Consider the following 14,371-nt stretch of genomic DNA (forward strand, 5'->3'; position numbering starts at 1 on the left):
AGTTAACATAAATTTAACACGTGAAAAGATTAAAAAAATAATAACATATCAGTATTATGTTAATTTTACATTGAAGTAATAATCAAAACGTCGTAACACAAGAAAAGTTCTACATTTTGACGCACGATTTTTTACTGTGTATATATATATATAAAACATGTAAATCACATACTTGAAGTATTTATGATGTTAGATGATATGATATTTCTTTTATAATCATTTTATCAGCTTTGTATTTTGATTATCCAAGTAAGTAAATTGCAAAAAATTAAGAGAAAATAGAACAACGAAGAGAGAGAGAGAGAGAGAGAGAGAGAGAGAGAGAGAGAGAGAGATCTAAGAGAATCTAAGAGAAAAAAGGAAAAAAAGGCGAACGGGTGGAGTAATCTCGCAAATCAGCAAGAGACGATATCGACCCTCCAACCATTTACCGTCTTCGTCTCTTCTTTCTTTTGCAACCTATTTTTGTTTTTTTTTTTCCTTCTTAGCTTTTTTTCTCCACTACACGTGCGCGTCGCGCAAAATGGAAACAAGAATGGAAAGTATCGCGTGTGTAAAAGAGAATAACGACGAACTTCTCTCTTTCTTTTTCTCTTTTTGCTCGTTTTGTTTCGGACAGTCTGGTTGCTTTTTTGAGACACCTCGATCCGAAAATTATGTTCGATGAAGTATAGATACGTCAGTCGAGAGTAACCCAAAGTTTGGTTCGCTACTATGAAAATTACATTTGTATTCCGCGGACGTTTCGATCCCCGTTGGCGACCGAGACCAAAAAAAATTCGAACTTTTGATAGCACCCTGACAAATTTCACAGAGATTTGTCGGCTGTTGAATAAAAAGAAAGCGTGATCCAATCAGGTTTTTGACATTTCTATTGATTTTCTGTATATAGAAAATTCTGCTGCTTATTTCCATGTGTAGCAGCAGCGCTATTCTTCTCGTTATAAATACAACAGAAATCACAATGTGTTTATCTTGAAGAGAGAGAGAGAGAGAGAGAGAGAGACAGAAAGACAGAGAGAGAGAGAGATTTTTTCTAAAGAAGAGAGGAGAGAAAAATGAAATTTTACTTTATGATGCGTTTTAAACACTGGATCTCGATATCGATCGAGTTTTTAAATCAGCACGAATGTGTTGGTTTTTTTTTTTTTTTTCAATATTAGCGTTAACGAAACATTTGCGATGTCGTCACTCCTTCCTTAACCGAGACAACGCGCTTCCTGCTCGCCGCATTATTTTCGGAATCGAATATACCCCGGCTCTCTTTGCTTGCATTTTTACTTATCTTTATTACGACCGAGAATCGGCTCGTATTTTTGCAGTTGGCCTTCGGCCGTTCGCGGCTTGTACATCTGTAACGTAAACGTCGATAGTCGGAGCCGCAGCGTCGTCATAAATGTTTACAATCGACCTTCGATCGTATACGTCGGCTCGTTTATTTCGCGGCCGCCGTTCGTCGGCACGTACGCGCACCTAACCGGCAGCGTCGTCGCGCAGAATGCTTCGAAGAAGAAACTTAGCCGATGTGTGTAGTATAGCGCGAGACGGAGATAATCGCCGCTTCTCTCGTCTCGGCAACAAGAAGCGCGCGCGACGAGAGAAGCTCTTTCTCTCTTATCTTTCTCTTTCTGTCTCTCTCTGAAAACGCGCGCGTCGCCTCGGGATTCAACGAAAGCCGATGCGATGTCGTTCCTTATCTCTTGGAGATCATCTTACGTTTAACAGAGGTTACATTACGTCGTCGTCGACATATAACCGCGCTCCGTTTGTTCACGAATGCCTCGACATGATTTTTTGACGTTGCGTCAGTTTTTTGTTGTGGGAGAAAACCAGGTTGCGATACTTAACATTTCTTTTGCTCTCTTTTGAAAAGATGTTAACATTTTATTTTGTAACGGATTCTATTAAATTTTCAATTGTAGAAGTTTGTTTGTTTGTTTGTTTTTTTTTATATAAATAGATACACGATATCTCTATAATATATTTAAAAAAAAACAATTTTTTTTTTTAAATAAGTTCAAGGTGAAAGCTCAAGTGAGTTAAATCAAAATTGCCAACGCGCGAGCTGAATGAGAGAGAAATGATCAAAACGGCGTAGGTGGCATCGCTTGCTGCGCGAGAGATCGCCTTTATGGCGCCGTGTTAGACTTTTAATTAAAAGCCTCCGTTGCCCCGGTATTATTGTCACGTTCCTGCGGGACGTTTGCGTGCCATCCACCAATTTTGCTTCTCATTTACGAAGTGCGCCACGACCGAACGCTCTCGCAATCGCGACTAATATCCGCATCGCGCAATTACTCGTTCGTCATTCAGTTGTTTTGCTGTCCTGTGGTACACCTCATCGTCTAATTAATCCATTGATACAAATAATCGCCTTTCTATGAATTGTATTAGCATGAAAATGTTAGCTGTAATCGCGCGTATCTCGCGGTTAATTTCGCGTGTATTGGCGAATCAATCTCGTAACGTGCGCGCGCGCGCGCGCACGATACGGACTAAAAGCTAAAATTGCAGGATATATAGATGAAAACATATTTCTTTTAATCATCTCTGTATACATATGTATCTTTTTTTTTTTTTTTTTTGAGAAAAATAATATTCTCATCGCGTGCGACGTCAACGTGATAATTCTCTGCGCGAGAGCCACTGGCTAATTCACTGGCGAGTTTACGACGCGTCGGTCCCTTGAATCGCGACGTGCCAATCGGATGAGCGCCACTCATGGAACGGATTTGTAGTAAGTGTAAGCAGAGCGGTACAAATGCGTCGCCACCGCCGCCGTCGTCGTCATCGTCGTCGTCGTCGCACTCGGCCGCTCGCGCTTACCCGCTTTCCGCGCGATCCCCGCGTTGAATCCTGTACTACGAAGCCGTGATGACGCAATGGCGAAGTGGAGGAGGTTGGGAAGTCTACGGACACAAAACGTGTCGCGCGCGAACATGCCTCTGTAAAAGCTCTGCGCCAGCTCTGACCAGCTGCTTCCCACTTCCTGCTGCTTTGTTGTTGCACTTTTTTCTTTTATTTGTGTAATTTAAAACATCTTGTAGGAAAACCGTTGACTCTGATGATCGAAAGATATTTCGTTCACAATTGTATTACATGATTTATTTTGTAAAAATTCGTATTTTTTCAGTCCCGTCATACGTAATACGCGCAACGAAACAAAATTTGACGTTGGCCATATCTCATCGATGATATAGTTCGATCGCTAAAGAAATGTGTGGCCAGCACCTCGCTGAGACACGAGTTTCATCGCGCTTAGATGTGTAAAAATTAGAGTTGAAAAAAAAAAAACAGCTAAAAACAAATTAAAAAAAAGAATTAAGTAAGTTTGTACTTAGGTCGATGTTAAAGATTTTTATATTTGAAAAAACACAATATCAAGCATTGTTAAAGAAAAACAAAAATTGTCATAGAAAAAAAATAGAGTGAGAGAAGACACGGTAATGGGAACGCTAATTAACGATAATTTGTACGATTAAAATAGCGTTCTTAGTACACGCGGACTGTGTTCCGCAGTCGTGTACTATCAGTGCGATATACACCGGTCGTACGCAGTTACGGTACACCCACGGTAGTTAGAGCGAGGTGGGTCCCGGGGTGGAGAGAACCGATGAGCTAAGGTTCGTTCTAGAAGTCGCAGAGTCGGGTGGCATCGGGGCAGACAGCTGGCGGTGCGGCGCGGCGAAGCGGCCTCGGGTCGGGTGCAGATCGGAGCAAGGCAGGCGCGCCGCTCAAGTGCCTTGAGTCGGTATCCGAGCGGACGAGCATAGTCGAGATCGACCGAACGTAGCCGACGCGGCCGCGCGTGCCTCCCCGCGAAAAGAGGAGTCCGGAGACCTCCCCAGTGGAGCACGACGCACGTAGCCAGTAGTAGCTGGCGACTTCGCGGGGCGTCAGGTTCTCCGTATCCGGGAGAGGATGTCGTCGCACTGCATTTCCTGACGAACCACACGTGCACGACGTGACAGCTCGCGTAATGACACGCAAGCATCCTCGGCCTCGCGGCAACTCGCGAGATGTAATCCGTCACTCCGGAGCACGACGAGTTTGTGCGTCGCTCGATCTAACAAAATCGCTCTCTTATCAGTCACAATAGATAAAAAAAAAATAATATATACATATATATATAAAAAAAAGACCAATCTTTAATAAGGACGAAATTTATTTGCAATACAATTTAAGGAACAATTAATTGAGAGAGAGAGAGAGAGAGAGAGAGAGATCGTGCAGTCAGTGTATCGATTCTGGCAGTGTACTGTTTTTGATCACAGTGAATAAATCGCAGTCAATATGTATTGTGTAATATATGACTGATGTATGTTTGCAATACAGTGAACTGACAAACATTTGTTAAATATTGTTATAAAAACTGGTTATAATACAATAACGGAGTTTGTAAAAAGATTATTTGCATTTGTGCGAAACAAATTTCTCTCTCGTCAAAATCTTTGAAAACGAATTTATAAATTTAACGCGTATATATGATATTTATTATATTAAACATTCTCGCAAGATATTTAAAAAAGCACGATGAAATATTATTGTGAGACGCATGTGTTTTTGCGTGCATGTGTGTGAACGCGACGCAAGATTACACGGATGTTTTGCGATAATTGTAATTTTTTAATCATAATATCAAACAAAATAACTTCATTACACATTTATATATCGTTATCGAAGCTGCTTGTTGGCAACTCTTATCGCGGGATGCGCGAGAATAACCTGCCTGTGCTTCGTAAACATTACGAATGTAATCGTTCTTTCGATTAAGCGAATCGGTTTTTTCGAATTATCATTCTGGGCACGTTGTGGTCGAAAAAAACCAGCGCCGCTGTTTTATAATCGCGTGACACGCTCGATTGACACACTCGCGAGAAACGATCTCCGGGAGAAGAACCGTGGTGAGAAGAGTCTTTGGCTCTTGAAGTAATGAAAGTGAAACTTTGAAGCGACAAGAAGATGCAACACGGACCGCGTCGATCGCGAACCGTAATCATAAAGATGAAAAGTACGTCACCTATGGGAGAAAGAAGACACGATACTTGATGAGATACGAAAAAAAAAATCGAAAAACGCAACAACAAAAGACGAAGACAGAGGACAGCGCAAAAAAAAAAAAAACAAAAAAACAAGAGAAGAAACGGAAAGAAAGAGTAACGACGAATCGAGAGAAAAGAGAGCGGAAACACGAAGAGGGAAAGATAGATAGAGATTTCTGGGCACGCGCACTCCACCTGCTAGCGTGTAGTGGCACGCGCCATTCTCACCGCCTTTTCCCTGCTACCCCCATCGTCACTCACGCTGCCACCTCACCCTTCCCTTTCTCTTTCTCTCTCTCTCTCTCTCTCACATACACTGTTTCTCTCTCTTTCTCCCTCTCTCTCTCTCTCTCTCTCTCCTCCCCGGCCATCCTCATCTCTGTTCTATCGCTCACTCTCTCTCGCTCTCCTGTGCGCTCTCTCCTGGCCCTACCNGGCGGCCGCCGCCGTCGCCGCCGCCGCTTTTTCTCCCCCTCCCGCGGGAATCCCCTCCCGTGGTCCTCTCTCACGCGTGCCGCGGCCACGAAGAGACCGGGACGCGCGGGAGTCAATCGCTCGCGGTCTTCGACAGGGCGAGCACTCAAGGTCCTTGCGCTCCTATCTTCCCCCTTCGGTGAACAAATTCTTAATTGTATCAAACGCTCGCCAAATTTCTTTTTGGCCTATTGAAAGAACATTGCTCGACGCATGGACGCATTTCCTTGTTTGCGACGGCTGTAAAAACACCGTTTTACGCATTCTGTCAGATAAAAACAGATAAAAGAAAAAAGTGAGAGAGAGAGAGAAAGAAAGAAAGAAAGAAAGAGAGAGTATGTGTGTGTGAGAGAAAGAGAAAGAGAGAGAGAGAGCAAGAGATTGGAAAGATATTCGGCTGTCTCGTGCCGTGATTCGTGCGAGTGCCTTTTTTTATGGATTAGCAAACACGATCCTGTGTCCTATTGGTTTACTTAAAGGGGCGCAGCGATTACCTGCTTGCTTGCTTGCTCGCTCGCTCGCTCGTGGGTGCTGGAAGACCGAGTACGTCGCGAAGACGAGAGTCGTCAGCCGATGTTTGCGTATGAAAGAATCCGGTCGCCTTCGTTCGTCTCATCCTCCTTCTGCTGTGCGTCCGCTGCGAGGAGGGAGGCGTGCCGCGCGATTTCCGTGCTTTAAACCGAGCGAACAGCGTGGCAACGGAGAGGACGACGACGACGACGACGACGACGACAACGAGGAAGAGATCACAAGGACAACGCGTTTCTTCTTTTTGATAAAGAAAAGAGAGAACGGGAAGAAAAGTGCGGGAAGCAGAAAAAAAAAAATAAACAGGAAACGGAAAAACGCGGGGACGCAACAAGAGGAACAGCGACGCGTGCTTGAAACGCGTCATATTCCTTCCATCGTCGATACGAAAATAGTCTTCGCGAGAGTAGAGGCGCGCGAACACACGCTCGCGCGCGAACAAAACAATCCGTAGTACCTACTTTGGAGGAGAGAGGATGAACGCAGAAGAGTGAGGCGATAATAACAGTTCGCGTTTCGTGTGCGGCGAACGGTGATTGGAATCGGGACGGTTCTCTCTCTTTCTGGTTTTCTCGTCGGTGTGAGGAAAGGCGTGACGATTTTTGCAGAAGCTTCAACAATCGCCAACATTTATCTTGTGTGGTGTGGTAGCGACACGATATATAACTTTTCTCTTTCAAGCCGAGAAGTGTGGACGGCGCTCATTGCGCGCGAGCAATCACCTGTTCGCCGGGGGGGCGCGCGCGCGAGCGAGTTATTCGCCGACGACGACACGACACAACGATCGTCGACGCGAGAGAAGCTTACGTACGCGCGCGCGACGGCGTCGCAGAGAGAATCCGCGCCGCGCGTTATTCCGCGTCGCGCTCTCCGCGTAAAACCACCTGTTGACGATTTACAAGGGAAAATCGAAGCGCGCGCGAACCGTCGTCGTCGCGATTTCATACAGTTGTCATATCGCTCGGACCGAAAAATCGCGAAGAGAATGATTTATTCCCGCGCGTGAAATCGTCGCGTACGTGTGTGTGATACGAAAAAACGAAGACAAACGAAGATCCGTCGTTAAGAGAGTCGCGCGGAAATGTAAATTCATCAGTTCGCTATTTCTGAAACGCGCAAACTTTGACGACCGTTTGCGCTGCGCAATTATAATATCGTGAAATTTCACAAAAGACAAAACTGCGCGTCGCACATTGACGGGTAGACGAGTAAACAATTGTTGCCGCCGTCGCGATTGTTTTTCGCACTGAGCGCGTTATCATCGTGTCGCGATACGTATCGTATCGTCGGATCGCACGCCGAGTGTGAAAACCCCGGCGAGTTCAGAGATCAGGAAAGAGTTAACGCGATACGCGGTCGTGCAAGGCCACGTTGAAACAAGTGCCGGCGTTCTCTCGGTGAAAGAAGGACCGGTGAAAAACTCGAGCGTGGAAGCGATTAATCGAGCGCGGGATTGATAAGAAAAAAAAAGAAAAAAATAAATTTTTTTCGAAACGTGCGAACGTAAAACACAATGTCAGCATGTTGATAAACGCGCGTTGATACACCTGATAGCTAGTCAAATTGTTAGATGGGCATTACACACATTTCGCGTACAGAAATCGAGAACGCTGCAAGCATGTCTCTGGAAGCGTGTGCGCTATAACGGAAGGATTGGCGCTGTAACATTGTAGCGAGAGAACACAAAAGAATTAAGTGACGGACTCTCCGGTACGGTTTTGTCACGCTTTTTTTTTTGTGCAATTTAAGTGGCGGTTAAGCATGTTACTCGATAGAGAGACTATCTAGATAACGATATAATCAGATCGAACTTTTGACGCGAATGTGTGGTTTTCTTGCGAATAATCAAGTAACGATTGAGTTTAATAACAATTATTCTCGAGAACTTGAATTTTTTTAATCGAGTGTTACGAGGGTCGAAAACACGAGCATCGCAAGGACGGAGAAGAGAACGCAAGAAACTTAAAGAGAGAACAGTGAGAACGTGTGTTCGAGAAAAAAAACAGTGAGTGAAAGAAAGCATGACACACAAGTTTTGTTGACATCTTCCTATCCAGCTACAATCGCAGAACGAGAACAATTTTTTTCAACAAGTTTCACGAGATTAGTCTTCTGTGGTGTCGACATAACAAGAGACGTAGAGGGGCATGACGGACCCTACCCGGCCAGGGGCCCCGGCCCGAGTGACCTATCTGTGAAAAGAAATTTTTCTTCACGTCATTCGTGCCACAATTAGACTTCTTGGAATGATGGTATGTTTATTTTTTTTATTCATATATGTAGTAATATTTTTTATTTGGTTTAAATTAAATAAAATTTATATACGTAGTAATATTTTTTATTTGGTTTAAATTTAAATAAAATTAGAGATGTTTGTGAAAAATTAAAACTGACGTTTAATATAATACGATATAATATAAAGCGATTATATAAAGTGTTCGCGATAATCAAGTTCGAAGCGTGCGATTTCTACAAGACGGTCTTATCTCGCGATTCAATGCGAACCTTTTCCTCGCTCTTAGCGTTATTCGATATAAATCGTCAGTTATTATGTTTTCCTCGCTCGAATTTGACCCGTCAACAGACAATAAATACGTTGATCAAGAAAAGGAAAATATACTCGTCATGATGTTTGTCAGAAGAGTCACGCAAAATATACAAATTTCGCTGATATAGTTTACAACGTGTTTAGAGAAATACTCAGCTTAAATACGAAAAGATTTAATGAAAAAACATAATTCTACAATATACATATAATTTCAATTCTTACATACATATATATATATATTAGGTCTACCGGAAAGTTCTGTCCGTTTTTGGAATAAAACAAAATACAAATTTTTCTTAATTTTTCAAAAATGGGATATACAAATTGCCCTCACGCTGGCAAGAAATCATTAATAACAATGGCAATTATATTATTTAATAAAGTTTATTGATGGTAAGAAAAATTTGTTTTTTGTATTTTTTTTTTGTATTTTGTTTTTTGTATTTGTATTTGTATTAAAAAAAATCGGATTTACTCTTTTTGTATTAGGTCTACCGGAAAGTTCTGTCCGTTTTTGGAATAAAACAAAATACAAATTTTTCTTAATTTTTCAAAAATGGGATATACAAATTGCCCTCACGCTGGCAAGAAATCATTAATATAACAATGGCAATTATATTATTTAATAAAGTTTATTGACGGTAAGAAACATTTGTATTTTGTTTTATTCCAAAAACGGACAGAACTTTCCGGCAGACCTAATATATATATATATATAAGCTCAGAAACTTTAATTTAGAAGTTACAAACTCGTGAAGAACCTTCAAGTTAGAAACTGCTTAGCTTTGTGCGTAAACGCATCGTGTTAAAGGTATATACTTTCGGTGTGTATGTATTTATTAACGGAAAAATACCACTAAAAAGAAAAGCTTTCATTGTTTCGCGTTCATTTCTTGCGTCCATCTTCCTCTCGGAGAAGGATATGAAAGAAACCGGAAACTGCTGACCGTCGTAACTGTATTACGCACCGTACAAGTCTCCGTTGTTTGTATTGAAATCGCGCCTTGTGTCTCTCGAAGCATAACACACAGGTGCACCCGTACCGTAAGTTTGTATTGCAACACCGACGTGCGCCGCGCTAACTCCTTTGAGCTGAATGGCAAGAGAGAGAGAGAGAGAGAAAGAGAGAGAAGATGAGAGTTTATTCATCGCCAAGACTTGAAATTGCGCCGCGACATTTGTCTTTCTAATCGGCGCTCCTATTTTTGTTTACGCGTTCCGATTACACTTTTGTTATCTCTCTCGCCTTCTTAGCGATTCATAATAACTATCGCAGTGTTATGTAAATCGCGATTGACGATTATCAAATTTAAATTCAAAAATACATGCGTTAGAGAAAGCTCAACGATTGGCTGTAAAGAATCAGAACTTTGCTGGCGATCGAGAGAGTTAAACGGAGTAGGTTGAAGCTCGAGCGGAAGTGATTCACCCTTTTAATTCCATTCACTCGACGTTACTATAAACGTAGGCTTTATTTCTGTCGCTCTCCGCTTAGAGGGAGATCGCTCAAAAGAAGCAAATAAATGTTTCGGCTTTTCTGATTTTGTTCTTTCTTATGAGCAATTTTCTCTCTTCTTCGGTGTTATAACGAACTTTTATCGCGGATATACATTTATCATAAAGAGATTTGGCAAAAGAAAATTCTATATATGATTTCGTAGAGCAACTCTTGTTTTTCGCGCGGCATTAAAAAAGTTAGCGGTCACGATTTACCGGAACGCAACGGAATACGCGAAGTGCCGCAATTCGCGTTGAATCGCGATATCGTCAATTCGAGAGTATCATTAATACACAAGATCGCTATTATAACAAATGAGACGAAGCTTTGAGATTGTGTTTTTCTTCATATAATAAACGTGCGCACAACGAATGAATTTCGTCCAGTTGAAACAGTCTCGTTCGTTCGCTCACATCTTCCGCGCTCGCGGGAACGAACCCTGCGGGATACACACAGACTGCATGCGCACACGTACCAGGACAATAGATTGACCGCCGCGCCGGTGTCTAACGGCATTCTGGCGGTCGAGCGACCGATAATAGGGGCGTCCATCGCGCTCCGACGCAGCTCGCGGACATTCCGCGCGCGCTCTCTGATGCACCGGTTCCGTTGCACTAATGACCGGTTCGCGATCCGGGGCGTTAGTCGGTAGAATCGAACCACTCATACACGTCGATGCGGCGTGCCATACCGTTCCGGCATCCTCCGGTATTTTTTAGAGTCCACGACCGCATCCAGTCGTCGCTTCTTTGATCAAACGTTGACGTCGACGGTTTGCGTTGCTCGTGATAATCGGATAATTAGCAAGTATTATTTCAGTTTCAGAAAGTATTGTCGAACCTTGGTCGGGAAATTACATATTTGTAATCTATTATGATAATTGGCTTTTCCAACGTTTACATGAATTAAATATTCACATTATGTGTGTGTGTGTGCTCACGCGCGCGCACACATGCACATGCACGCGCACACACACACACACATGTTTTTTAATCCTTTGTGATCTACGAGTAAGACAGACCGGAGAGATCTGTGAGATCCACGCGACTCTCTTAGATCTACTCAAAAATTGCATTTTTAGAAAAATTAGTTTTTTTTTTAAACGTTAGCATCTTCAAAACTACTAGATTTTTTAAATTTGATTTTTAACTTTTTTTTGATCGACGTAGAATTGTTCACACTTTTGAGTCAAAAAAAAAAAAAAACAAAATTGAAAAAATTGAAGACCACAGGGGAAGAACTTGATGAGTCAATTGTTTTTCGATTTTCTGTTTTTGATAGTTATTTGGTAGTTAAAATGGAGTACTTTAAGTATCCAAAACAAGCACAAGGAAAATTCTTGATAGATTTCGAGATATAAACATTTTTATAAAACACGTAACACAGAAACACACATGTACGTTTCGAGCTTTAAAATCGCTCTTCTCTAAAATTACGAAAAATGTGACTTATTCAAGTTCTTCCCTTGTGGTCTTTGTATTTATTTTTGGCGGAGATATTTGATTTTAAAATCGCGCAGGTCTCTCATATACCCGGTCTGTCTCTCGTAGATCATTTTTGAGGTCTGCAGGCAAAGAGTTAAAAAAAACAATTGTGTGCGAAACCTAAACCTATCTGCAGGCAAAGGGTTAAACACTAGAATTACCGGCCACTCGAAATGACTGGTTTTAGATTTTTATTTAAAACTTACTCTCAAATTTCTGATATTGCGTATCAGAAATGTTTTATGACTTTTTTTGCAATATATAAAGAATTAAGTTTATCAATTTGTTCTTAAAAATTGCTAAAATGCAAAGCCATTAATTTGAGTAATTTTTAAACGAAAAGTCGCCACCCCAGTCATTTTGCACTGCTTCGGTAGTGTTAATTATCGCTAGATATATATTCTTGTCGTTGTACGGAAGAATTGTGTTGTCATCGTGCGGAATTTCACAAAAATGCGTATCTCAATTACTTGATATGATTTGAATTTATGCCACAAAAAAATAAGCAATAAAAGCGGACATAAAAACGTAACGTGAAAATTTCTCTAGAGCGCATTCCGTTATCTTCCGCGTTTCACTGAGTCAAAATTAGTCTAGCAATATTAACGTAACTGTGCTTTCAACGTAGCTTGCTTCTAGTTCGTAGCTATTATCTTGTGTAAAGCTAGTTCTCTCTTATCCAATCTATACTATTCATCACACGAGAATTCCAACTTGCTTTTTCTTAAAATGCCGTTTGTAATTGAAGTACATACATCTCGAGCGAGTATTTCTAAGTAAAAAAATCTCGTGCGCGCAATTTTGCATTTGTTTCAGTTTTCTTATGCGATTTAATAATTAACAATTAAATTCTCTCTCTTTTCGATACTTTTCTCTTCTTTCGAACTTCACATTACTTTTATTTATAAAATACATTAGAATCTTAAATATACCATGCCAGAGAGAGCATACTTTCTGTTTTATTGTACATTTCGATCTTTATCATAATCTCATCTTTGCAAATTTCACAAAATCATTGAGCACGCGTCAGAGACGAAAAGTCAAATTGCGGGCGGGAGCAGTTTACATGCAGTGACGCGTGGCGTGGCATCCCGATTTCTGGCGTGTCATAACAGGGGATTAAGCTTCGCGTATACATACAGGCAGACAGACGGACGTTCGGACGGACGGACGGACGGACGGCCGGCCGGCTCACGGCGCATGGCTGCGCGTCGGAATTATTTATACCACTTGATTACGCGCCGCGCGCGCGCTGCGCTGAGCCGAACCGGCCAGCGGAAATGAACGAGAGAACAAACGAGCGAGTTACAACGCGAAGGTGGTGGGTGATACTCTTTCTATCCCGTTGGCGCCTCCGTTTGCGCGGATCTCGCTATATTGGCAATCGATGTCGACGCGCCTGCAGACACTATATACACATAAGTATATATATAGATATAATATATATATATATTATACATACATATATACAAGCTTGGTCGTCGTTATCAGTGACGTCAGGAGCGCGATAACGAAGAAGGCAGTCGCGACGTGTACTGACATTGAGTAAAGTCGACGCATATACATATATGTAAATCTCTTTCTCGCTCGCTCGCTCTTTTCTTAAATTCAATGTATTATTTGACGCAAAATTTCAAAAATATTCTTGAAATATTCTTTTTATTGTAGAGTAGTCGCTTGTGTGTGTATCGATATAAAAAATTATCGATGTTTCATTGATGCTCAATCGTACAAGTTGGTAACAAAAGTATCATTTTTTTTTAAACAAATTAATTGTTTCTAATTATGATTTGCAACAGTTTCTTTTCAAATAGTTGTACGTTCTTTTTAAATAGTGATACGTTTAAAACTAAAAACATTGTTGCATAAAAATATTAGGATATCACGATTTAAATTAAAAAAAAAAAAAAAAATTTTGTAATCATACGTTGAAATAAGATTGTTGTCTTATAGCAAAACTGTGTTGCCAAACACAGCAACAGATTCGCCGAATTTCGTCGCGATAAATTTTTACTTGATTGTACTGCGTCGAAACTACGTCTAGATTATCGGCGCTATCGACATTAATATTACGTCGACAGTTAGCAGAATCACACACAGTTGAAACCTATATATATATCGCATATTTCTGCCGTTTCTTCAGGATGCTGATTATAACATCCAATCGCGCGCGCGCGCGCGCAATGAATGTTCTTCGGCACTCGATTTCGAGTGTGTTGCACAATCCGTCGATTTGCGTCAACTCGACTTCCGACATGTGACCGACGTTTTTTGAAAAAAGTATACGCGTGTCTTCGAAATTTTGGGGATCACGAAAATATTCACTTGACGACCTTGAGCGGGTTATTAGGGTACACTTTAAACGAGAATCCGACGTCTCGCTCTCTCGCTCTCTCTCTCTCTCTCTGCGGTTCCGTCGATAATCCAGTGTGTGTGTGTGTGTGTGAGTGTATATCCGTAAAAGATATATTTAGCCGGCGCATCGAGGTAACAAAGATGGTCGATGCAGCGACAAGAGAAAGAAAGAATAAGAGATATATCAGTAGGGGAACCGCAAAAAGAGCGAAGGAAGAGAATACCGTCCGAAATAATCGTGATTCGTGACTCGAGTGCATTAACGCTGTTTCATACAGCATGGCTTGTATGCAACGACGCGCTCGCGCGTAATGTATTCGCGCCGTCGTTATTCTTTTTTCTTCTTTCGCGCAAATACACTGTTGCTCTTTGTTTCGCACGATTTTTCTTGTAACTGCGATAGTTCGCAGTTCGTTTTATTTTTTCTTCGTAATTTTTCTCT

The 14,371-nt window shown here is 41.6% G+C and overlaps 1 protein-coding gene across 2 annotated transcripts in view; it reads left to right on the forward strand.

Annotated features, from left to right (window-relative positions):
• The window catches only part of LOC109855737 (neurogenic protein mastermind), a 157,411-nt gene that overhangs the window by 70,863 nt on the left and 72,177 nt on the right, over positions 1-14,371 (forward strand). The window contains exon 1 of one of the 2 annotated variants that reach the window (XM_020430290.1): positions 6,878-8,296. The exons of the other annotated variant lie outside the window; for it this stretch is intronic. Coding sequence (XP_020285879.1) covers positions 8,291-8,296 — 6 coding nt within the window. The 5' untranslated portion in view covers positions 6,878-8,290. Of the gene's footprint in view, positions 1-6,877; positions 8,297-14,371 lie in introns of those variants that run through there. 2 annotated transcript variants of the gene reach the window in all.

The sequence above is a fragment of the Pseudomyrmex gracilis genome, unplaced genomic scaffold (genome assembly GCF_002006095.1).
Source record: "Pseudomyrmex gracilis isolate BER0280 unplaced genomic scaffold, ASM200609v1 scaffold_97, whole genome shotgun sequence".
Taxonomy (NCBI): domain Eukaryota; kingdom Metazoa; phylum Arthropoda; class Insecta; order Hymenoptera; family Formicidae; genus Pseudomyrmex; species Pseudomyrmex gracilis.